The 24,930-nt window shown below is 48.6% G+C and overlaps 1 protein-coding gene across 1 annotated transcript; it reads right to left on the reverse strand.

The window, feature by feature from the left end:
- Positions 1–1,393: 1,393 nt before the first annotated feature.
- Positions 1,394–23,687, reverse strand: Oc90 (otoconin 90; the record flags this gene model as incomplete). The annotated part of the gene is made up of 13 exons (XM_010642882.2): positions 1,394–1,867; positions 4,454–4,560; positions 7,346–7,517; positions 8,436–8,552; positions 10,429–10,482; positions 12,220–12,267; positions 13,840–13,890; positions 15,105–15,146; positions 15,274–15,402; positions 17,645–17,757; positions 20,690–20,864; positions 22,877–22,933; positions 23,609–23,687. Coding segments are annotated over 13 exons (1,374 nt in total), but the record flags the coding sequence as incomplete, so codon positions are not given.
- Positions 23,688–24,930: the final 1,243 nt, after the last annotated feature.

Below are 24,930 nucleotides of genomic sequence, written 5' to 3' on the forward strand. Positions count from 1 at the left end.
TGTTCTTGACAGTCACCCACAGAGTGACAGGGAGATGGGAGAAGAAAAGGTACCAAATGCCTACCTTGGACAGCAGGAAAGTCAGCCAACTTGCTAAGTAAAGATTGAGTCTCCCTTGAACATTAAGTGAAATGAGTCTGCTCAGGTGCATTTTTCCTTCCACAGCACTCATCCTCCTCAGGAGAGGCTGTGGAGGAGGTCACCTGTGTTGCTGGCCTAGTAGTGACTGCTGTGGGGTATGGACACTTAGCTAACACTTGTGAGGTTACAGAAAAGAAGGAGGAGCCAGGCAGCAAGCAGCTTATTAACAATAGCAAGTGCCATTACCATCTGTGACATGCATTTGCTTTGCCATTTTAATCATTGATAAAACTGGATCTCTCTCTCCCTCTCCCCCCACCTCCTCTCTCTCTCCCTCTCTCTCTCTCTCTCTCCCTCCCTCCCTCTCTCTCCCTCCCTCCCTCCCTCTCTCTCTGTTTCCCTGCTTCTCCTGACCCCTTCCTTCCTATCTCTCCCTCCTTTTCCTCCCCTGGTGTCTTGTTACTTATGTCTTGATTTTTTTTTAATGTTGCCAAGTTCAGAACACGTTCATACCATGCAAAGGTCAGCAAGCCCCACACCCCTTTCCCATGTGTCTGGTTTCCCGTGTGTCTGCAGAGCAGGCAGAAACAAAGGATCATCTTACAATAGGACACATGAGTTTTGAGACTTGAGAGCCAAAAACATGAAGTAAATCACAGAGTCTGTGTCCCCATCAAATGTTAAAGGAGGTTTCTGTAGTGCTTTGCCTTTTGCCTGCTGTACAGTAAGATCTCTGTAACTGTTGGGTGAGTGGGTAGGTAGATGGATGGTTATAACTTCAGTTTTGCATAATTACCATAACATTAAACTGCCTCTGGTAGAGGGGGGCCTTTGCGTTCCCAAAATTCCAGTCACTGGGATAAACTTTATTTTCAAAAACTCAGGTTCAGTGATTCTCATGGTTGGCAGATAGCTGCTGTCTAGAAGTAGGGTCTCCAATTTTAGGACACCTACCAGGAGAGCCACCCTGTCATTCCTCAGGAAGTGTCATTAGTGGGTTCCTGGTGATCCAGAAGGCATTGAATATACTCCAACTGTTTTTTGTTTGTTTGTTTGTTTTGTTTTGTTTTGTTTTTGGTACCGGGGATTGAACTCGGATCCTTGTGCTTGAAAGGCAGGCCACTGAACTGCTGAGCTAAATCCCCAGCTCCAACTGTTTTAATAAAAGAAAAAATGGAGCTTTCACTTGTTAGAAAGTTTGAAATATTTTTTCCTCTTTTGTGTCTGTCACCTCACCTTTATAATCTACTCATACACCAGTATTTACAACTAAACATTTAGTAACAGCAAACACAGGTCAGGGGTTGGAATATTTATTGGGCAGCCACTGTGTACACAGCCCATTGTCTGCCCTCTCATGGTGCCCCAGGCACCGTGCAGGACAAACAGTAGGACGCATGTGGCCAGGTGACCCGCTGGATCTGTCCCTCAGGCCCTCTGCCAAGGTTGCAGTGGACAGAGAGGACTGCAGGACAGAACTGCAGGGTTTGTATGCTATGCTCTCTGGGATCTAACTTCCACGGGGTGGCCTGGCCACGGCAGAACAGGCGACTGTCTCAGAAATCTGCTCTTTCCGAGATCTCCTCACTGTTCTCCTCAGAGCTGGAGCCAACAGGGACACCCAAGAGCCCTCTCAGCACACTGTCCTTGCACAGCATCTGCTTGCCCTGGCACTCGCTTCCAGCAAGAGACTTCAGACTTTGGTTGAAGAAGGTGGAGGCCATGCACTCGGCCGCTGTCTGGTCACAGGCACAAAGCAGCTTCTCGCACAGGCTCTGCCCCATACCTGGGAGGACAAGAGCAGAATGGTGGGTGTTTAATATCACGTGGAGCACAGGATCTCCACTATCACCTGCCCACCTGCAGCCCTGCCCAACAGCCCTGTGTCCCTTTCATCCGCAAGCACCAAGGTACTCTCTGCTGGTAGCAGTCCAGCCTTCCTTCCCCTCCTCCAGGAATGATCTGCTTTCTCCCAGTGGACTCAGCATCCTCTACCTAGATTCACCTTGGCATCTACTTCTCCAGAAAGCTCCCCTGAGCCCCAGGGTAAAGGAAGTGTCTTTCCTATGGGCGCCCACGGGCCCACCCGAGGCTCTTTCTCCACAGCAGGTTACGAGATAATCATACTACCTAGTGTTGTCTGTTTCAATTTCCGCTTTTCCATCTTGATGGACAGAGAACTCTGAAGGCAGACCTTGCCTGTCCAAGCATCTAACTTTTATCCTCGCTAGTATTTCCTGTGTTTGCACTGGGCAGTACCTGTTGGCCTGAAGTAGTAAGTCTTTGGATGAGCATTTCTCAGTCTGTGAGGTGGAATTTCTCGACCACCCTACTGTACTATTACCAGATTATATACAGGATGGCCAATTATACGTGAATTTTAGGTAATATATCTGAAAGTATGTCCACTGAGAACAGACTTATACTAAAAAATTACTTGTTTATCTGAAATTCAGATTGACCTAGGCTTCGTGCATTTTTGTTTGCTAGCTCTGGCAAACATGCCTTTTCTTTAAGGCATAGACTGCATTCAAGATGGTGGCATGTTGAAAATGCTGGGCATAGATGAGCTTTCTGCCAACAGAGTCCTCTGTGTCTGTAGTTTTCACTGAAGCTAAAGGACTATGTTTTGTATCCGGTCGTATTGTGAAATGTTTCATCATTTTTTTCTATTTTTACCACATAGTAGTCTTTATACACCCACTAAACTGGCCATTACATGTACATGGAACCCAGATATGCTGGTTGCAACAAGAAATAGGAGAAGGGGGTGCATCTGGCAGCCAGGGCTAAGTGAGACATACTGAGGCCTGGGCTCCAGGGTGACTGTGTCTGTCCCCTGCACTTAAGAGGACGACAGCACACACCAGGCACTGAGGGGCCTTCATTTTCTGTTACCAGCACCTGGCCCAAGACCCAGGGCTCAGAGCTCGGAGGGCCTGGACCACGTGCTTTGCAGGAGTCTCATTGCAGTGCTGCTCTCCTGGTTCTTGAGTCACTGGACAGGCAGAGAAGGAGCCTCCAGCCACAAGGTGTGGCCTCATCTATGTCATTCCTGGGCTCTAAATCCACCCCTGACTCTGCTTCCCTGTAGGAAGATATGTCACTGTCTTCATTTAGCTCACAGGTCTTTTGAGCTTGTGACCTGATGACTGTCTGTCTACCCCAGCCTTTCCCTCCACCACTATCAGGACTTCATCTCTACTTTCTGCCCCAGCAGTACACACCCAGTGTTGTTCCTAAACTGCCGAGCATTGCTAAGACACAGTGTTTCTCCTTCCCCTGTCCTTGGACTTCCCCTTTGCTCTCTTGACTCCCATCAAATCTCACCACCCTGCCAACTACTCCCCCATTCTATGGCCCTCGCTGGCATACTGTAGACTGGAAATTCCTTCCCCTGGCCCTAGGGCACCTGCCAGTGCATGCCTCAGGGAGCACACAGGTGCAGCCTGTCTCTCCCTGCAGGGTGGGAGCCATTTGAAGCAGGGATCATGCATTTTGTCATTTTCCTAGTCACCAATGAGGGTCCATTGGGGAAGTGGGTAGCTGGATGGATGAGTGACATGTAGCACACAGCTCCCAGGATGTGTCAGTCGTGCATTACAGCACAGAGCAAGATGGCACGGTAAAAGAGAGCAGAGGCAGGAGGAGGAAGAACGGTCCAGCCCTGGCTTCCCAGACAAACACGAAGAACAGAACAAGCCTTTTCAGGGCTCCTGTGAGTTCCCAAGGGAAGCATCTTTTAAGCTGCAGAGCACGAGGGAAATGTATCTTCTGTCATGTTCGAAGAAGGAAGTGCAGTGAACGTGGGCAGAGCCACCTCTAAAGGGAGTTCTGAGGTGCTACCGCAGGGAGGCGATTTTCAGATGGTCCCTGATGGAGGCTTTGAATGCTACAGAAGACCCCACCTTCCACTCCAGGGAGGATAGGAGCTGCTTTTATGTCTCCCTTTACTCAGAGCCGCCCCGCTTGTAGTGGGGTTCCTTAGAAGTCCTCACTCAGGAAGAGGTCTACTTCTCAGGATCATATGGCAGAAGGTGAAGATCTGAGCATGTTTCCCAGTTCCCTTTCTTCTGCCCGGGGCCTCGTTCGTCTCTGAGAAGTGGGAGGAACACGAGTGCTGCCTACCATGGGGTGGTCAGGTCGCCCCAAGGGCTTTTACCCAGCTTGGTGACATAAGGCAACTGGCTTAGGATCTGGAAGTGGAGCCAGACAGTGGAACAGGCACGGATGTGGGTCTCCAGGTGGGGCGGAGCACGCAGTCAGGTTACAGATAAAGACGCGCTAGGACAGCATCCAGAAAGAAGCAGAGCTCCAGCCGGATGCCCACCTGCAGGAGGGGAGAACTCACCACCCGGCCAGCAGCACTTACACTTGGTTGTGCGGTCCACGCACCGCACCGTGGACCCAGGACGCCTCTCCAGCAGGCAGCCCAGCCTCCTCACCTGCTCTAGGCAGCAGTGATGGGACAGACAGCACCTACAACCAACACAACACTTTACCACCGGAGCTTCCCCAGCCCCAGGCCAGCTTCACCCATACTCCCTGGAGGAGGGGGAGAAACCAGTACAGCCCACACAGTGCACCTGGGCCTGAGGCATACAGCCCAGGCCCAGTCTGTGTGGTTGGCCTGTTGCGGACTCACAGAGATGCCTCGTCTAAGGCAGCATCTGTCACCCCGGGTCACCTTATTGTTTACAGTTTTCTTCTTGTAGTCTCAGTGTGACGCTGCTGATGGTAAACAAGGCTAATTTGCATATTTATTACAGCAGCAGATGGAGGCTTTCAGGAAAGGGTACCTGCTGTTTGTTTCATCTTACAGGAAGCCTCCCTGTGGGCTAGCAGTGCCCCTGCTGTATCCAGCCTTTCCTAAAGTAGAGTAGTTGATCTCACATCTGTGGTCCCCCCTCCTGAACCTGGGCCTCAAATAGACCACAGTCTCTGTGAATAAGAACTGCTTTGGGGGCTGAGTCCAGCCCAGGGCCTCAGTGAGGGTGGGGAGGAATCGTCATGCTTTTAGATTCCCGCACCTGGCCCGCCCCCCATCTTTAGAGTCCCCTGGCCGGATGGACAGCTTTACACAGTGTTGTGGTGTAGGAGCTACAATTGCTCCCCGAGTCTTCTCTCTCTAACTCTTCTTTGTCCTTTAATATCTCAATACCCCTTGGAAAAATGCAGCTTTTTGCTTTTTTTCTTCTTTAGTACTGGAGATCGAACCCAGGGCCTTTTCACTGAGCTACATTATCAGCCCTTTTAATATGTATTTTTTAAAAAATTTGCGACAGGGTCGTGCTAAGTTGCCCAGGCTGGACTGGAAATTGCAATCCTGCTGCCTCAGCCTCCCAGAGTTCTTGGATTACAAGTGTGCACCACCACATCCAGCTTCTCGCAGCTTTTAACAGCCCAGGTATCAGCAGTACAGACCTTGTCACCTGTAGTCAGAGGCACCACCCACCTCTTATGCTCACATTGTCCAGGGGCAAAGGTCAGTGCCTGCTGCACCAGGCTGCTGCCATACAGAGTTACAGGAGCCCAGTGAACATTCACCAGGGTTGGGGCAGGGCACATCATATAACACTCACACCCGGAAGTTAGTGGGTCAGAGATGATGGACATTCTCTCAATCACTGCTGTGGTCCCTAGTGTACCTGCAGCTGGGAACACACCCTGGGAGACACAGTACCAGCGTGACAAACCCCACTGTAAAGGGCTCCTCCTATGGTTGTCAGTTTTCTAGTTTCTTCCCATGGCTGTCAGAAAGTCATAGCACATCTCTCTTGTCTGACTGGTCACATTCCCTATTTTTGTGAAATAAGGTCAATGTTTATCTTCAGCATCATCCCCACTTCCTCTCAGAGATGGTAGCTGGTTGGGGTTCCTATGGAGGTCTTCTCACTGGCTATGGACTCAGGAATCTAGACACTGTTGGCACAAAATTTGCTACAACTTCCTTTAATTATTCATTTTTCCATAGTGGGGAGGCTAAACCCAGGGCCTTCACATTGAACTTCTTCCCCAACCCTTTTTTATTTTTACTTTGTATTTTGAGACAGCATCTCACTAAATCTATAGGTTGGCCAAGCTGGGTTTGAATTTATCATCCTCTTGCCTCAGCTTCCCAGAGTGCTGGGATTATAGGCATGTGCCACGTTGCCTGACTCGGCAAAGGCTTTCTTCGGCTCTCCTGGTAAATTTTGAAGGTTGCCCCCAATTTCCTGCCCTGGAAACCCACACAGACTGTACAACAGCTCAGCCTAACAGTGAACTTGTGGGGAAGCAGCAAGGTGGTGGTTGGTGGGCATTGGGCTGCAGTCCAGGAATCTTGCCTTGGCCTAAAGCAGCCCACGCACTCCCGGTTCCTTCCATTACCATATCCTTTACCTAATTACAGTTAGCTTTGCCTTTTTCTCTTCTCAATGTCAACCATGATTACTGGTCTTGTTCAAAGAGCTCACACACCCTTCCTGTTGCAGAGCTTTCCAGTCTTTGAAGTTATCCACTTTACTTTCTGAATATTCCTCAAACTCAGGTGGAGACTCCCATAGTTTCCTCTGTTTCTTGCATTCCATTTACTACACTGGACAGTATGTTTGTCTAGTTATCCACCTCTTCGCTATTCAAAGCTTCTTTTGGGCCCAAGCACTCCTTTGTTGTTGTTGTTGTTGTTGTTGTTTTTCTGCATTAGTTAGCTATAATCATTTTTGACTCTCCAGTGCCTAGCATAGAGCCTGGCACAGATCAAAACCACAGAAAACCCAGGTTGAGTGCATTTATAAATGAACGAATAAGTTAATGAATGTATGCACTGGTGAAAATTCTTCCAAAACTGATAGATACAAAACTTAGAAGTTTTACATAGAAGCTGTTGAGAAGCTGATTTCCATGGGCCTTCTGCAGGGTAAATCAAGGGGAGAAACAAGTTCTACACTTTGGTTTCTGCAAATTGGGGGTGGTGTGCAGTGTCTTTGCCCCTCAGCTGGCATAGGGGAGGAGCACTTGTGCTTTTGCATTATGGTCTCTGGCCTTCCAATCAAGAGATCTGGATCTGTCTGGTTTTGCCTTGTCCTAGACAAATGACCTCAGCTACATCAGAGTGAGCCTTACTAGCTCATCAGGAAAATGGGTCCATGTCATTAAGCCACAGCAAGAGAAGAAATGCACAGCACAAGCTCTCTGAACCTAAAGCCAAATCCAGTGGAGACCAGGGCTCTGCATTTGCAGGCAGTGTCGGCACCACTGAAAAGCCACTCTCACCCAGACAGACCTGTCCAAGGCATCCCTTGGCTCGCCTCCTCCTTCTCGGCCACAGTAACAGCCATAAGATTCAAACTCCTCTGGGCACCGGGACGTCAGACAGAACAACATCTCTCCAAGCTGCACCATCACCCGAGTGTCGTCCTCACTTCCCATGTGAAGAAAGGTGAACCTGTCACAGGCTGATTAGGGACAAGGACTCTCAGGGGAGCAAAGAAGGCCAGAGCAGCATACCCGGTTGTGCAAGAACAACTCTGGGTGGCACCAGAAAACCCGGTGCCCCTACCTCGGATTGCCATTCTGCTGAGAGAACTGGACTCTATAGCATGCATTGTCTTAGACAGAAAGCTTTTTCCCGCCCAGCTCCCAATTCCACCAGACTCTACATGAAGTCTCCCCAAGGGGTGGGGTCTGGTCAGGACCAGAGATGCTCTTTGTGCTACACCATAAAACTGGGCACAGCCTCATCTCCTGGGGGAGTCTCGTCCTCTTTTGGGTCACATCCGGTTAGCAGACTCAATGGGCTGCATTTCAGATTCTTTGATTTTTTTTCTCCATCTCTGGCTTCTCTCTGTGTGAGCCTGTCTGTCTCTTCTTCCCCTACTCTTCCTCCTCTGCTCCAGAGCACTGTGCTAGATGCAGGGCAGGCTTACCCAGACATCAGCCAAGTCCTCCACTGTGTCCAGCTGCCTGTGACCCTCACAGGAGGAGCAGGCCTTTGGTCAGCATCAGAGGGAGCAGGGGACATGGGGGTGGGGAGGACTGTGAAACCCAAGTGTTTCCATCTTTCCCACAAACAAGGATATGGGTGGCACCAGACTTTTTCTCTTTGAGTCAGTAGAGCAGAGCAGTAAGCACCTAGGGTTAAGAGATCAGAGCTCCTGTCCCAGGCTTAGCCTCACAGCCTCACAGCAGCAACAGACAAGCTGTGTCCCTTTGACCCCACTGTGCTCATTCAGGAAGGGGAAAGACGGCTTCCAGTCATACCCATGAGAGGTCACACTAGATAAGATGGCTTAAGGTGCTCCATTAAAGACCAAAGCATTGAACCACAGAAATAGGGAGGACAGAGCCTTCTCTGATCTCTGACTTCCACTTACCTCTGCCAGTGGTTTCCCCAGGACTGCTTTCAATGGATGTAACAACCAATCCTGAAGAGTTACTGCCAGAAGGGCCAAGTGTCACAACCTTAGCTGCAGCAAAGATCTCGGCAGACCCTGCAAATGCACACTTTGCTGTGTCAGATTCAAATGGGGCTTGAGAAGAGATTTGCTCATGGACATGTGGTCAAGGCCATGTACCAATGGGTATCTTAGAACGTGAAAGCAACAGGAGATTATTCCTCACACTTGGCTGGCAGACATCAAGTCAGGTTTCAGTGGTCCATGAATTCTACAACAGCATTCGTAGCAGTTATTTCTAGGACTGCCTCAACGTGGACAGGAGTGGTGACCATTAACTGAGATTGTCAACTTGACTGTATTAAGAAATTCCTAGCAGATTAGTAAAGACACACTTTTGTTTGTATCTTTGGGTTGTTTCCTGAGGTGACTGGCATATAGGCCAGCAAACTGAGGCAGGAGATACACCCTGGTTGTGGGTGGCATTGACCAAAAGGCTTGCAGCCCATGGGGAAAAAAAGTGAGAAAAGGGAGGAGCCAGGAACAAGAACACACCCTTCCAGGTCACAGCCCCTGTGACCCACCTCCTCAAACACCTCCTATAGCACATTCAACCATAATTCATAAGTGACACAATCGGCTTCCAAATGCCCCACCTCTGAGTACAGGAGACCTTCAGGAACCTTTTGCATTGAGACCATAACAGGAGTCTACTCTAGACCACCTGGAAGGCAGCTCATGAAAGGCAGAGTGGCAGCTGCACAAGCCCGTGTTTGTGCCATGTTTGCAACTGTGCACCTGCCAAGTGACTACGCCAGGGTGGTGAACCCATGGCACATGTGCCGCCGTGGGTATGCAGAGCCCTCTCTGTTCGCACAAGAGCCAAGTGTATGAGGTCTTTTTTTTTTTAACTAAAACCTCTGTATTCTGGTTTAATTGCAGCGCTGGCACTTTGTGATTCGTAAGTGGGCTCGGGGTTGCAGTTTGGGCACTAGGTCCCTAAAAGGCATGTGGACTCTGCTCCTGGTAAGTGAACAGGCAAAGTGAATGGCAGGGAGAGAAGCCGCCTCACAGGACACAGTTCTGTGTCCTCTTCCTTGACCCCTCCATTTCCCAACTGTGACTGCAGCAGCTTCTCAGCCTTTTCAGAATTAAATGCAGGACCTGCTGTGACCTGCAAGGCTGGTTAGTTAGATCCTTGATCCAGTGCTTCTGTTTCTAAGCATCTGACCTAATGAATTAATCCCAAGGGGTGGGCTTAGATAAAGTGTGCATCTGTTATACAAAACAACAGGATGCTGAGGCTGCAGCAGGAAGATCACAGGCAAGCCCATCCTGGGCATCTCAATGACTTCCTGAGACCCTGTCTTAGAATACAAAATTAAAAAGGGCTGGGATGCAGCTCAGTGAGGGTCCCAGGTTCAATCTCTGGTGCTTCCATAAAATAGTTATAAATATTTGGTTAAATAAGTTATGTTTCCACAGAAAGAATCATTATACAGCTACAACTCATGTTGCATAAAAAATATTTAATGTCGGGGAAGAGCATTACACTGTATTAAGAATACAACTCAGACTGAGAATCACAACCATCAAATGAACTCAAGTTCATCCTATTTATGTCCATTGATTCGCTTTGGGAGGAGGAGACTAAAAAAAAAAGCTTCAAATACTAACACTGTCTATCTTTATACTGGGGAATTACAAGTGAATTGAATGGAAAACTAAATACAGTTTGCTGTGGTTTTCTAAATGCATCTCTTCACAAGATAATCTTCCATTTCTTCCTGCTAATGGATCTTTTGATTTCAAGCGTATGCACTTTTATGGATGGGGATGTGAAGGTAAATCATGCATAATTTGCTTGCTTTCATTTGGGTTTAGCCCTAGGGTTCACTTGCAATGTATTGATTTTGTAGAACTATGGGGCACAGTGACAGGCAGAAAGGCAGGAAGAGCCAAGGATGCCTACCTGGCGTGGGTGTGGCCTCAGCAGCTTCCACGCCTCCCAGATCCTGCCTTGCCTCTGGGAAGAGAAGAAGGAAGAGAGGCAGGTAAGTGCCACCTCGGCCTGCAGCCTGTTGATATTCTGAGGTGCAGGGGGCCCATGAGCTGCCCGCTGTCCTGCTCCACCTCGCACTGTGACATTCCCTAAGACAGCTGGTAACATCTGGGTCCTGCAGAGCAGAGGGAACGCCCACCACACAGGCTCACTGGCAGGCCAAAGCAGGTGAGCTTGTTGAAAAATGAAGGGATGGCGACTTCTTCAGAATTTGAAGAGAAAAAAGTAAAAGAAAACCACCATTTTGAACAAAGGAGCATTCAGGCCAGTGGTAGCAGAGTTGAAGCGACTGGCCTGGTTTTCTGTGTGAATCTAGGAAAGCCATGGTGCCTCTGCGTCGCTGTGAAGAGAGCTCTTGGCAGTTATTAAGCTCCCACTGCATGCCGTGTACTCTGGCAACAAGGGCTTTTTATATTAACTCACTGAGTGACAACCCCATGAGTTGGCAGCGCTGTGCCCCCCCCATTCAGAGGTGAGCAAAGGGACACACAGGACAGTAAGGTACTTGTCCGAGGTCACAGAGCTAGAAAGCATCAGGAGGCAAACCCAGGTCACCTGGCTGAAGATGACACTCTAAAGCACTGTGGTAGTCTACATTTCCACTTTTGGCTGTACCACACAGAGCAAGAGATGCTGACCAAAACATTCTGAGGAAAGGGAGGAGCTGCCTTGCACTGAAAGTACCCTCAAATCAGACAGTGATGGTGCTTTATGAAGATTAAGTTCACCGATGTGGACACAAATACCCCACCGAAGAGAGAGGATCTGGACCACCCTAAATTGGGACATGTTACGCTTTTCAAAAAGGAAGCCTAGGTAGTATAATCCCAGTCCTCTGGGAAGCTGAGGCAGGAAGATCAAAAGTTCACAGCCAGCCTGGGAAACTTAGTGATTTTTAATACATTCAAAAGGGGCTGAGGAGTTAGCTCAGTTAGAAGGCCCTGGGTTCAATTCCTAGCACTGCCAGAAAAGAATAAGTGAAACCTATGCACTCAGAACCAAGGACTGCTAAGCTAAGCCCCCTGCACAAATGACATTGGCCCTTATCTGTGACATGGGTGTGATGATGGGCCCTGTGGGGCGAGGGAGAACGTGTTCAGAGTAGGCATGTGAGGGGTGTCGGAAGCCACTGACACCAAAGAAACCATTCACTTATTTGGAGGAATCAGCAAAGAGTTATTAACAGTTACTTAAATTTGTCAATAAAGGATGGATGGTTATAGTGACCTCAGGCAAAGTAAATGGTTAGGCTAATTCTGCCAATGAAATGTGACATAGATTCCTTTAGGTCAGGCTGTGTGCTCTATATCTCACTCTTAGGTTATGGGAAGAAAACAGTTTTACAGCCTGAAACCTGAGGTCAGAGGCCAGGTCACCAAGCTACTTGCTGGATGACTAAACTTTTAAGCTCGCTGAGCCTTGGTGTCCTAAATATTCTGTCCCAGCCTGAGAAACTTGGTGATTTTTAATACATTAAAAAGGGGCTGAGGAGTTAGCTCAGTGAGAAGGCTCTGGGTTCAATTCCTAGCACTACCAGAAAAAAAAAGTGAAATCTGTGCACTCAGAACCAAGGACTGCTAAGCTAAGCCCCCTGCACAAATGGGTATAATAGTATTTCTTCCAGTCCCCATTGAGAAGAGGTTACCAGAACCAGACACCACTGGCTCTCTCACCACCCTCTCCCGAGGTCCCTTCTCTTACTTGTTCTTGCAAGAGTGGTCAGTCTCTCAGCTCTGGACTCAGCAGCCACTGTGAAAAGAAACTTCCTGGCTTTAGATATGGATCCATCTGGGTACCCGAGCCAGGCACGGGTCAGGTGCAGGAGAAATGAGTTTGGATCAGAAGAGAAATCCTGTGGCAACAAGGTCAGGGGCAGGGCTGGCTGCTTTTGGGTGCTCAAGTAGGACCCCAGGGCATGGGGGATCAAGCCAGGGCCAGACCTGAGTGTAGGCAGAAAGAACAGCAAGAAGCATCTCTGGAAGTGAAGTTAGAAAGGCTCTGGGAAGGCAGCTGTGAGGGGCTGTGGTCTAGAATTAAGGACGGAGCATTGATTGTTGCCCTAGCCCAAGCCCTGTCACTCAGCTGTGTGTTTTGGACAATTTCTTTTTGCATCTCAATTTATTTTCTTAAAATGGAGGTTGTAGCAATTATCTCACTGGACCGTGTGCAAATAAATGAGATTATGTGTGTTCAGCAAATGCTCCAGCACTCATCTTGTGGTATGTTTTGTCTGGTGCGGCTCATTAGAATTCCCAGAAGACACGGTCCCGAGTCTCCTCTCACTTTCATTTCACCCTTGTGCCACACTGAAGGACAGCCACACTCATGCCTTTTCCAGGATTGGTGGACTGTGGCCCGGCCCTCGGCCTGCTTTTGTAAATAGAGTTCTACTGCAGCACAGCTCCACCCACTCAGGTGCAAATCATCTAAGACTGCTTTTGTGCTTAAGTGGCAGAGGTGAGTAGTGACGGATTCCACAGCCTACAAAGCCCAAAATGCTTAGTCTCTGGCCCTTTGAAGAAGTTTGGTGATCCCCGCTGTCTACAAATGACAAATCTGGACCTGTGAGAGGTTAAAATACTCTTGCAAAGTCACAATGGCTGAAAAAGTTTCTATCCCAGATCTGGTTCCATTCAAATATCTAATTGTGTCCTTTCATGATGGCAAGGACAGTGACAAGCTCTGCTTCCTCCCCTCACAAGCTCTCCCATCTGGACTAGTAGGATTCTTTTTGCGCTATGTTGGAGCTGTTGGAGTTGAGATGCCCTTGGCCAGTTGAGGGTCAGTCAGGAATCAGCCAGACTATGGCCTTTGCTTCTGTCCTCCTGGTGCAGCCACAGTGGCAACAGAGGAGGGAAGGAGCAGACTCTGGGAAGTAAAGGACAGATGACCTCCCTAAGGGATAGGTGGCCAGATTTAGCAAGCTGAAACGCAGCATGCCCAACTCAACTGGGATTTCAGATGAGCAATTCAGTATTGCATGGTGTGTGACCCATGTAACACTTGGAAAGTATACTATAGAAAGCATTTGTTATTCCCCTCAGTTCAAATCCAGCTGAATGAGCTCTTTGCACACTGCCTGTGATTCCACAGGGTGGGAACCAGAGTATAAGAGAAAGCTGAGTGAGTAAGGAAGAGACGTGAGGGTCATGAAGAACCCAGGGAGGGCTCTGGAATATGCTTGAGTCTGCTCCATAACAGAGCAGCTAGGGGACATTTTAGGGGACCTGGTGCCAACAAGTCAAGAAGGAACAAATGAGAGAGAGAGAGAGAGAGAGAGAGAGAGAGATGTTGGGGGACAGCCAGCCCCCTTCTGCTCACCTTCTCCTGAGAGTGCTGTCAGGCTGGTGTCTGTGGGTTCTGCAGGAACCACTGGGAAAAGAGCCCCCCAAATAGAAATGACCACTGCATCAAGTGTCAAACAGGATGGGGACCAAGGGAGGAGAGGGCTGAGAAAGGTTCTGCCCTGGAAAAGCTGTCCCTTCTGTCTGAGGATTCCCTTGCTCTCTCATACCTCCTGGAACATGGGCAGCTGGTGAGGCCAGAGCTCTGGAGGAGCCATAGCCACTGCTGGGTGCTGTGGGAAAAGGAGGGCTCTACCAGATATGGCTTAAGGGAATAGAAAGACTGCATGTCCCAGGGTATTGCAATCCAGAAACAACTTTGTTCATGAGGACGGTCAGAGAGCACTGGATCCAGACAACACAGTGATACAATATACATGCACACACACCTCAAAGACACATTTGTAGGCTCCCACAATGCACCTCCATGTGTTCACACACATCCCCATACATGTCCAAGTGCACTCCATACACATACACACATGTACTGACACCCTGATACCCCCACACACCCCAGCTGCCTCTTTAACAAACACTACACAGCTGGTTCTGAGAGAAAGGGCCCTGACTTGGAGAGGAGAGGGGCTCTGCTGTTGAGCATCTTGGACTTCCCAGCTCTGGAGGCCCAAAGGCGTTGGATCTGAGAGGTCATGGAGACTCTGGGTTTTTCCTAAGATTCACATTTTAAAGTAAAACTCCTCCTTCGCTTGGTGCAGTGGGCAATTGCTGAGAACCTGCCCTGTCCTGAAGAGACACACATGCAAACCATCTTTCCCTCTAGCAGCCCCATCAGACCCAGACTTCCGCTGTGGGTTTTGGGGAGCACATGGAGGAAGGGAGGGTGACAGGTTAGGTCTGCTCCTGGAGGCCACCACATCCAGGGGTTCACCCAGCACGACAAGGTCTTGGCCTGGTTACACTGTGTAGTAAGGCTCTGACTATAGAGTGAGGAGGGATACAGAAAGAACTTGGGGTGCACATCCTCTCTGGATTAAGTTTACACCTCGATCCAGTGCATGGCCATACCACCAGTGTCTAGTATCAAGGGACTGAGTCTATAGTGGGGCCAGTGGAGGTGAGATGATCGGCAGGGGTTATCTGAAATGATTTCAGGTCTCCTGGCCAGAGACGTAGAGCTGGGCACAGTGCCATAAATTGCTCCAGCCTGGCCTGGCAGGCCTGGCAGAAGATGTGGTTCTACCTGCTCTCACCACCATCCACCCTCTCCCCTGGGAGCCTTACCTCCAGGCAGCAGTGTTGCCAGCTCTTTCTGGCTGGTTGTCTCTGAAAGGAAAACACACAGGAAATTTAGGGCATGAGGTCTGGGGGTGTGAAGGTGTTGCAGTTGCCATCTGCAGAGGCCCAGCCCTGTTTGGTTCACCCTAGCTCCTGCAGAGCCCGTTCTCCCTACCTGGAGTCTGAGCCAGGCAGAGGGAGGGATCCAGGAGATTCAGGGAGGAGTTGATGCTGGACCGAGCCAAGCACTCAATGGCAGCCTTGTCACAGGTGCATAGCAGGCGCTCACAGGGGTCCTTGGACTCTGCAAGAGCAAAGGGAGAGCAGGGCGGCGAGATTCTCATGAATCCCAGGAGTTCATGTGTATTCCCAAATGTCACTCTGCTCTGTCACATCACATTCATGTCAGTCCCACCTCCTCAGCTGGGCTGACCAGCTGGGGGTCACACCCACGCCTTCTGTCCCACACTCACACCCGCATCTCCTGGCCCCCGCCATGGGCCCTACCTCCAGCAGACTGAGAATCTGACCACATCTCCACCTCTGCACTCCACCATTGACTCCTGCCCGGTTGTGTCAGTGGCCTCCTAATCAGCTCCTGCCTCCTCCCCCTGTACCAGTCTATTCTCCTTCAGGAGCCAGAAGAATGTTCTCAAACTCAGGACAAGGGCAGGGGTGTAGCTCCGTGGTAGAGTGCTTGCCTATGCCCAAGGCCCTGAGTTCAATTTCCAGGATAGCACCAAAATGAGCAAATGAAAACTCAAATCAAAGTGTGTGTTTCCCCATTCAGAAGCCTCCCAGTGGCTTCCCAGTGGTGCCTAGGAGGTGCCAAAGGGTTATTTTCCTCCACAGCTCTGACCACCTCCAATCTCATTCTGTTTCCTGTGCTCCCTGGGCACCTTCCCTAGTGGTGTGTACCTGGCTTCCCCTCCTTTAGTCTATCCTTCTGACCTGGCCTTGGGAGTCAATTAGAACTGGGTTAAAACCTTGGTTCTGTGTGACTTTGGGCAAGTTGCCTAATTGCTTTTAGCTTTCCTCTCCTTGTCTGAACAGTGCAAGGAATGATCCCCTCTAATAGTCTGGAAGATCAGAGTTGCCCTGTTGTGTGTAGAGATCATGGAATACAGCAGGCAGGTATTATGGATGGCTCCAGTCCCTCACCCCCAGCACGCTCCATTCCTTCTCCCTTCTGTCCTTTGCCTACTCCACTTTTTCTGGCCAGGATTGCCCAGAAACAGGGAACAAAATTCCCAGTGTCACAAAGTCAACAGGGTGGACAGTTAAGATTTTAACCTTCATGTGTCTAATTCTTACAAAGAGTGGCCACCCTGAGCCTGTCTCTCTCAGAGTTCCTAACATGTGCTAAACACTGCATTAATCATTGTAAAGCACCGCTTAATTTAATTTCCATAGCATCTCCCTGAAGTAGGCTGTGTCCTTCCCGTCTCGACTTCGGAGGGATTAAGTAATTGCTCCGCTGCCATACAGTGCTTAAGTGGCAAGCCCTCCGCCTTTCACAAACCCCCAGGGTTGCTACAAAGATACGGTTATAAGTCAGACACTTTTCAAAGTACATGTGGCCAATAAGTACAAGGGAAAAGTTCAGCATCTTTGGTCATTAGAAAAATAAAAATCAAATCAACACTGAAATTCCATCTTACTCCAGACAGAAGGGCTATTCACCTTGAACTCAAAAAAAAAAAAAAAAAAAAAAAGGATGGCAAGGCTGTAGCGAAAAGGAACCATTGTACATTGTTGGGGGAATGGCAGATAGTACAACCACTATGGAAATTAGTAGGAAGAGTCCTCAAAAAACTAAAAATGGAGATTCCATTGGACTCAGCTGGGTATCATGAAGGAGTGGGAGATATCATATTGTAGGGATACATGTACATCCATGTTTACGGCAGCACAACTCCTAATAGTTAAACCTTGGAAAAGCTTATATGTCCATGAACAAATGAACAGCTAAATAAAATGTGGTATTTATACAGAATGGAGTACTACTCAGCCATGAAAATAGGTAAATTTGAGTGATCTGTAGGAAAATGGATGCACCTTGAGACTATAATGCTAAGTGAAATATTACTTAGACTCAGAAGGTCACATAGCATATGTTTTGTTTCTCTTTTCTAGGAAATCCAAAGTCTAAGTAATTTAAAGAGTTGAGTCAACCACAAATGATAGGAAATAGAAAGGTTGTCTATATGGAGATGGGAAGGGGATCTGGGGAGACAGGGAGACAGGAGGGAGAGGAGGGGAAGGGCGAGTAAGAAGGATCAGGATGTGGTAATTATATGTACCAGTTCCCCATGATGAATGTACTTATTATGTATTGCAAACATACATTAATAAAAAGGGAACACTGGAAGTCAAAATTCTGTTGATCACGTATTTCTTCAGTTAAAAACAGATGGACTGCACGGAAGGTGAAGTTGCTGCCCATCCTGCCTCAGGGGTCGCAGAGCTGGTGATGATGCAGGTGGGCCTGGAAGCCCTCTGCTGGCCTTTCTCAGCATAGCCCGGGGGTGCCCACAGATGCTCACCACATGTGATTTGCTTGCCGACACAGTCCACATCTGCGCTGAGCTTGGCGGGGTCTTGGAGACAGTCCATCTCGGCGGCCTCCTCGTAGCACCTGCGGTGCTGGAAGCAGCAGCTGCCGTGGGCAGGGAAAAGGGGTGTGGTGAGAGCAGGGTTAGGGAGGGGAGCCGGGGAGAGGCAGCAGCCAGAAGCATCTGGTCTCTGGATGGTCCTTGTCAGTGGTCTGTTTCAGAAACCCTGCATGTGAACACACACACACACACGCACACACACACACACACACACGTCATCTGCTACCTCACAAGCTCAAGTGGCAGGTCTGTACCGCCCCTGTCCAACATGGGGTGTCTGTAACCAGCAAGACGGCCCTGGATCTCAGCTGGGGATGTAGTTAAAGATGGCTCAGGAGGAGGTGTAGATTAAGCTTGGCCCGGTTCTTCATTTGTACAGTAAATCTTTAGATGCTCCACTGATCACCACTTCCTGTTACTGTCCATATGTGGTGTCATGCCCTGTGCTGCCCCTCTCCATCTCTGTTCTTCTGCCTGGCCTTACACAGCCCTGACTTTACTACCCCATCCCTGTTTGTTGGTGGTGGCAGATACAGCTCTATAATTGCTAGGACTGACCAGGAAAAACAAAGTCAAGTCCGTGTTGGGGTGTAACCTCACACTTTAAAGAAAGATGTTGACTCCTGAGATGTTACGGTCCAAGTTATGGATCTCAGCATCTATACAATAAGTGGAAAGAAGGGGCAGATAGTCAGTAAGAATGACCTTCCCATTCTGTGTGTGATCCCTGCAGCTGTTCTGTGTGTGATCTCCCAGCCTGGGAGTCCCTGCCTCTGGGCCATGAAGGGAAGGGTTGTAATTCTCCACTACCCTTTCCCTACAGGGGAGCTTGCATTGTGGGGAGGGGCACTGCCCCCAACAAGCCACCTGCCCTGCCACTTCTGGGGTAAGAATGCTGCCTGGGCTCTGAAGCCAGAAGTGGAGGATCTGAATTGGGGCTCCACTGATACCTGGGATTTGTCTGGGGCAAGTTGTTTACCTCTCTTCAAAATAACTTTATTGGGCCGGGAATTTAACTCAGTGGTTCTGGTGCCTGCCTTGCAAGGGCAAGGGCCTGAGTTCAATCCCCATAACCCCCTCCCCAAAAGAAGTCAAAATAAATTTATTTATAATTCAGTCGATATTCGCTGATAATACAAAGGTGATCAAAATATTTGATTCATGTTTAACTTTGAAAATTTATTAAAATAAAAGACACATTGCTATTAATCTCCCCCTCAAAATATCCCCCCTCACTTCTAAGACACTTATCCCATCTGCAGTCTTGCTACTTTCTGAAGCAGCTCTGGAAATCCTCTCTTGTGAGTGTCTTTATGAGAACCAACCAAAACTACAGTGAATTCTGCTATCGAGGTGATCCAACCAAAAGGCAGACAGATAAAGACATTATGGTGCATCCCCATCCACCTTATCCTCCAGATCTGGCATGGTGCAATCTCTGGCTCTTCCCCAAAATCAAAACGACCACAAAGTGTAGATGTTCAGCCAATTCGCAGCATGGAGGCTGCCGTAACAGAACAACCAAAGACATGAGAGAGTGCCTACATGAACCAGCCCCTGTTCTACGTATTTGACACATGTTAACTCATCTCGCCATCACACAGATCCAGTGCAGCAGGGTGATGGTCACTGAGGGCATTCACATATGTGGGCACAGAGACACATGTGCTCTGGAGCCCACCTAAGGTCGAGATGGTCCCAAGAGACCAAGCTGATGCTGAAACCGGGAGGTCAGGTGGCTCTTGCAATACAGATAGGATACCAGTGGAACACATTGCAAAAAAGAAGAAACATACACAGACAGATGATGACTCTGGACAAGCCACTGAATTGTTCCTGCCACCTAACACACAAGAGTTTCTTGGATTCAGGGAAATGTCTATGCAGATCCTACCACCCAAGAGGCACTCAATAAATAAGTTGCAGTTAATTTTTGGAATCTAGTGTGCAAATTCAAGGTGGAAGAACCTGTCCTCTGAGAGTTTGGAGTTCCCTGTCCCTATCCATCTAACTGTGCAGAGTAATTGAAATTTGATTTAGCCCACTATTCGGCCAGTATGGGGATATTGGTGCTTTGATACTTTTTTTTTTTTAGGTTGGAGCCAGGGATGAATTCCTGTTTCGTTTGTTTGATTTCTAGGCTTAGAAGATTGTTGGAACAAATAAGGGACATAGCATGGGAGGGTCTGAAAGGATGGCCCTGGTCCATGCAGACCCAACATATTCCCCCTGAATATCAAAGACCATGGAACTTGAGTTGTTTGTGGTTCCTGAACTGGGAAACTGCTCTTTTGGTCTACAGGCAACTTGCACTCTTTCTCTCTCTTGCAAATCTGGAAGTGGGACAGATTAAAGCCATTCTTCTTTGTCAATTAAGAATATGTGACTTTTTAATTAATCGGTCTAGTTACTTTTCATCTGTGAAAAAGGACTGGAGAGTGTCAGCCAGGTCAGTCAGCTGGTCCCCTGAGGTGCTCCCATGTGCCAGCTCCTGTGGTCGGTTGGTGCGGGGGGTACAAAGGGTGTGGTGAGAGCCCCACCGAGGACGACGACTAAAGAGAAAACAGGTGTTGTGCACACGTCCTTGCCTATGAAGTGGGTGCAGGAAAAAGAATCCCAGATGTCTGGGGAGCACAGAGGCTGCCCTGACACCTAGGAATCAAAGCACCCAGAGAGGGTGCCCTCAAGGAGCAATCCCAGGCAGCTGTGGGTTGTCCGGTGCACCACTAACGGGATTCTTTCCCCACCTGCTATGAGCCCACACAGGTGAAAGCACTGTATTTGCCCTCAGGGTAACATCAGCTGGGTGGGAAGTGTTCCTCAAAAGCTTATTGTCAATGGCTTGATCCCAACACAGCAGTGCTCAGAGGTGGAATAGACTCCTTCTGAGTCCCTAGTACAAGCTGCTCTCTACAGCTGAGCTCTGTCCAAGGTACCAACCAGGTCCCCAGGAGCTCCCCTGTGGATCTTACTCACCTGTCAGATTCATCCACAGGCTGCCCTTCCATCTCAAACCTGCAGGCACAACCATAGTCCTCAAAGTCCCGGGGACAAAAACCAGCCACGCACTGCATGCCATTCACGAATTGGAGCAGCAGAGGGAAGTTGGTGAAGACGGCTTGTAGCCAGCTGAAGTGGGGGCCTAGGCAGTCTGGAGGGGAGAAGAGCAAGGCCTGGTGAGCACGGGGAGTAGGAGTCTGGGATGGACCCAGTCTCAGGAACTTCCTACACTTGGGACTGATGGGGCATCTCAGCCTAGTAAGTGCTTACTGAGTACTCAGTGCTGTTCTAGACAACAGGAAGCAGGGTTGCAGGCTTATATGCCATGGTCTCGGCTGGTTGCCTGCCTAACAGCTATTTGTTTCTTCTTTCTCATAACAACAACTGGAAAGTGCGTAGGGAAGGTGGATCATCTTCCTAAGATTGATCATTCTCAGCTGGTCATGGTAATTCCATGCTGCTATGCCCATGGTTGGTCTGGGGCTGAGCATGTGACCCAGAACTAGTCCAAAATAAATAAGTAGATAGACACACAGACAGAGAAACAGACAGAGGTCTGCTACAGAATTCTGGAAAATATTCATTGTCTAGTAGAGAATAAAGACATATCAAAAAGATCCTTTCTCAAATAAAAATATGTGCACTGTGACTGGAACTACAGCAATCACGTTGTAACCATGGACCTCAAAGCCTAAAGTAAAACAAATTAGCAAACTGAGGAGCCCATATGCTCAAGAGGGCAGAGGAGCAAGTTAGAGTGAAACTTCTGGGTCTCTGACCCCTGCACTGAACTACTAAACAAGTCCTGGTATCTTCGGACAGTAGTGTGAGGACATGAAGTGTCCTTATGATTTGGGGCACTGTTTCTTGCCAAGTGGATCTCAAATGACACAGTGCTGACACCATAAAAACCCACAAGGCAGTGTAGAAAGAAAAGGGATATAAATATACAATTTTGAGCATTTGCTGTGTGCCAGAGATGCTCTAGGTAGTTTCAATAAAACAATAATGAAGACAGAGTGTAATGTGTTAGAAAGCGTTTCCTTTGTCTATGGTGCCTTAAGCTTCATATTAGCCCTGCCAGGTGGATGCTAATTGTTCCCCCACTTTACAGGTGAGGACACTGAGGGTTGGAAACATGCACACGGGACCAACCAGGGAGAGTGGTTTTCCTTAAAATTGTCATCGAGAAACAAAAAGGGCAAGAAAACAATATTGATTGTTTCTGATTATAGACCTCATGCTCGTCTCCCCACTCTCTACCTTTGTGATCAGGGGCTACTAGAGGAGGTTACCCCATAGTGCTGATAATGAACAGAGTTGAAAGAGGGAACCTGGGGAGATCAAGGAGTGGATGGGGGGACATCTACCTGTCCCAGTTTTTTCCCATCTAATTCAAGCTTCCTTTTATATGTTTTGTCTCTACAAAGCCTTGCCAGAAAAACAAAAAAAAAATGATTTTGTGCTGATAAACAAAGGCTCTCTAAAGTTTGCATGTGTATGTGTTTATATACATAAGCATTTCCATTTAGGAATGCAGTGGGCAGCTGCACTTGGTCACACACACATTTTACACGTAGCATCACACCTAGCATGGTCTGACCCAACAGTGGGTCTCAATCCCCTCACTCAGGCCAATCAGAGTCTCATCATACTTGGAGGAGCTGTTTACATTTGATGGTAGGGACCACTGTGGAGTCCCAGTAGCTGCATAATAGATATACAGTGGTAAATGGAATGCTTGATGGATTTTAAAATCCTGTGCCTCTGTGCATACGTTACTAGTTGGTGGGGGATGAAAACTACTTTGTTGTAGGGCTCAGCTCTGGACCCCGAAGGGTGGCTCCCTTCTGGCTGTGTGGCCTTGGACTAATCATTTAGCTCTCTTAGGTTCAGTTTTCAGACCTGAGAAACAGGATTCCCACGTCTCCCCTGCCAGATCTGTAGGCAGGATAATGAAGTAAGGAATGTGAAGGCATGTGGTCAGTGACTCACAGAAAACAAAATCACCCCTACCCTTGTCAGTCCCTATGACATGTTGGCAGTTAGTTGGGGAGGCAGCCACGCAGAGGCAGAGACAGGCCCTGGTCATTTCCTCAGATTTCTTAAACATACTCCCATGCCTGACACTTGGCAGATGAAAGCAATTTCCCTTTAACTCACCAAATATTTCAGCCAAACTTTCTGAATTCTTAAATATACCATTGAAGATTGTGATACCTAAGTGGAAGAAAGACAAAAGGCATTAAAGAATCATGCTTTTCTCCCTTTCCCCACTCCCTGCCTAGTATGGTCAAACCTTTTCTAATTTTCAAAGAACAAATTTGACCTTAAGGTAACTTTCTTGGATGCAGGTTACCTTGGAAACCTGGTAAAGATGAACTGTGAACTATGTTTCTAGGCAACGTTGCTCAGTGGTAAAAATGGTCCCTGGATGGTAAAGTGTATCTGGACTGGAACAAACCATGAACGATAGCTGCTGTTGAAATATTGTCATCGTAGGGTCTCTACATCAGTGTGGTGACTCTTGTACCTGGGCTTGTTTCTACTGGAATCCTAAACAATACAACTATGGACTTCACTAGGGATCTTGGTTCCTACAGAGGATGAAGCTTCCAGGCCTTTGCTGCTCTGTGGCTGCTCTATGGGGGACCCCGGCCCTCAGTACTGTGGGTTCCACTCCTCCTGTTGCAGAAGGGTGGCAAGAGTCTATTGGTGGGCTCCACACCAAGGAGACTACTGGAGAAATGCTTTTTGAGATGCCCTTGAATCACTTTACTTACAAATGTCACACCAGTAACTGGCTCTAAGGTATATCTGGAAGGGTCATTTTTGCTGCCAATATCCTAGACAACTTTGTACACAGGTCCCAAGAAAAGCTCAGAGAATCCTTACTCATATTTTTTGAGAATCCTGGAGTCAGCTCCTGTGGGAGGTGTGGGGTGTCCAGAGCATGGCCTCCTATAAATGAGAGAGAAAGAGAGAGGGAGAATGGTCAGCACAAACACTGCCACCCCGCCACTGCTGGACAAGATGGGGAGGTGACAATATCAGAAAGACAGTGAGGATACCTGAAGATCCAACTCCATGCTTGTTTTGTTAGTGCCTGCCGTGTGCTGGATGTGTGTGGGAGCTCCTAAAGGAGTGACTGGGGTAGCTCTGGTGTTTGGGGTGACTGGTCTTCACAGCTTTGGGACTCTTCTGAAGTTGTCTTTGCGTGTGAAGCATGGGGTTTTATTTAGATGTGTGTTTGTGTTGGAGTTCTTGAGATAAGCCCTGGTGGAAGGAAGTGAAGACACGGTGGGGCCTCCCACGAAGGGCTTTATAACTAAGTGGGAGGAGTTTCCCCCTCATCAAAGTTAGCTGGGATCCAGGCTCATCCCACCTTCTTTTTGGGGGGTTTTTGAGACAAGGTCTCACTATGTAGTTGAGACTGACCTGGAACTCACTATGTAGCTCAGTCTGGTCTCGAACTCAAAGCAATTCTCCTGCCTCAGCCTCCCACGTGCTGGGATTACAGGTGTATGCCACTATGCCCGGCTCATCCCACCTTCTGATCCTGCACTCTCACTCAAGTGGGAGCCAGCCAGTGTGGCATGGGAATCATAATAAAGCGTTTCTCACAAGCTCTGCAGCTACTTGTGAAGCTGATGGTTGTGAAACCATACTTTGGACAATGTTGCTTTGAGGTATAGCTCCAGTGGGGTGGGGGTCCCACACCCAGACACAGATGTGGCCACCGCTTGGCCAGCGCTTCCTCAGGCTGGGCACATGAGTGAAGCCTAAGGACCAAGAGATGGGAGCTGGGGTCCCTGTTTGGCCACAAACTTGTTCTCTAAAGGCTCCTTCTCACATTTCCTCCCATTGATGTAAAGCACATGGGTGGTCAGGAACCGTCAGAAGCTTTTTGTCTCTCTTCACCGAGTGGACAGCTGAGTAACCTGGCCCATCAGCTCGGCATGCTCCAGAAACCTCATCTAACTGAAAGCGGCAAGAGCTGGTGTTCATGGAAGCAGGTGAGGGTGAATCTGCTCAGGAGGGCGCCTGAGTCATGCCCAACGTGGTCCCGCTTGGCTTACGATTCTCAGCCTCATGTAAAGACCATTGGGTCGGAAAGTGTTCTGCCTGATAGATATCACATTAGACAGCACCTCTGGCCTCTGCCCAACTGGCTGCCAGTTTTAACCTCCAACCAGTGGTGCTGGGTGAGGAAATAT

Source organism: Fukomys damarensis, unplaced genomic scaffold, assembly GCF_012274545.1.
Source record: "Fukomys damarensis isolate Sample0158 unplaced genomic scaffold, DMR_v1.0_HiC HiC_scaffold_5, whole genome shotgun sequence".
NCBI lineage: Eukaryota > Metazoa > Chordata > Mammalia > Rodentia > Bathyergidae > Fukomys > Fukomys damarensis.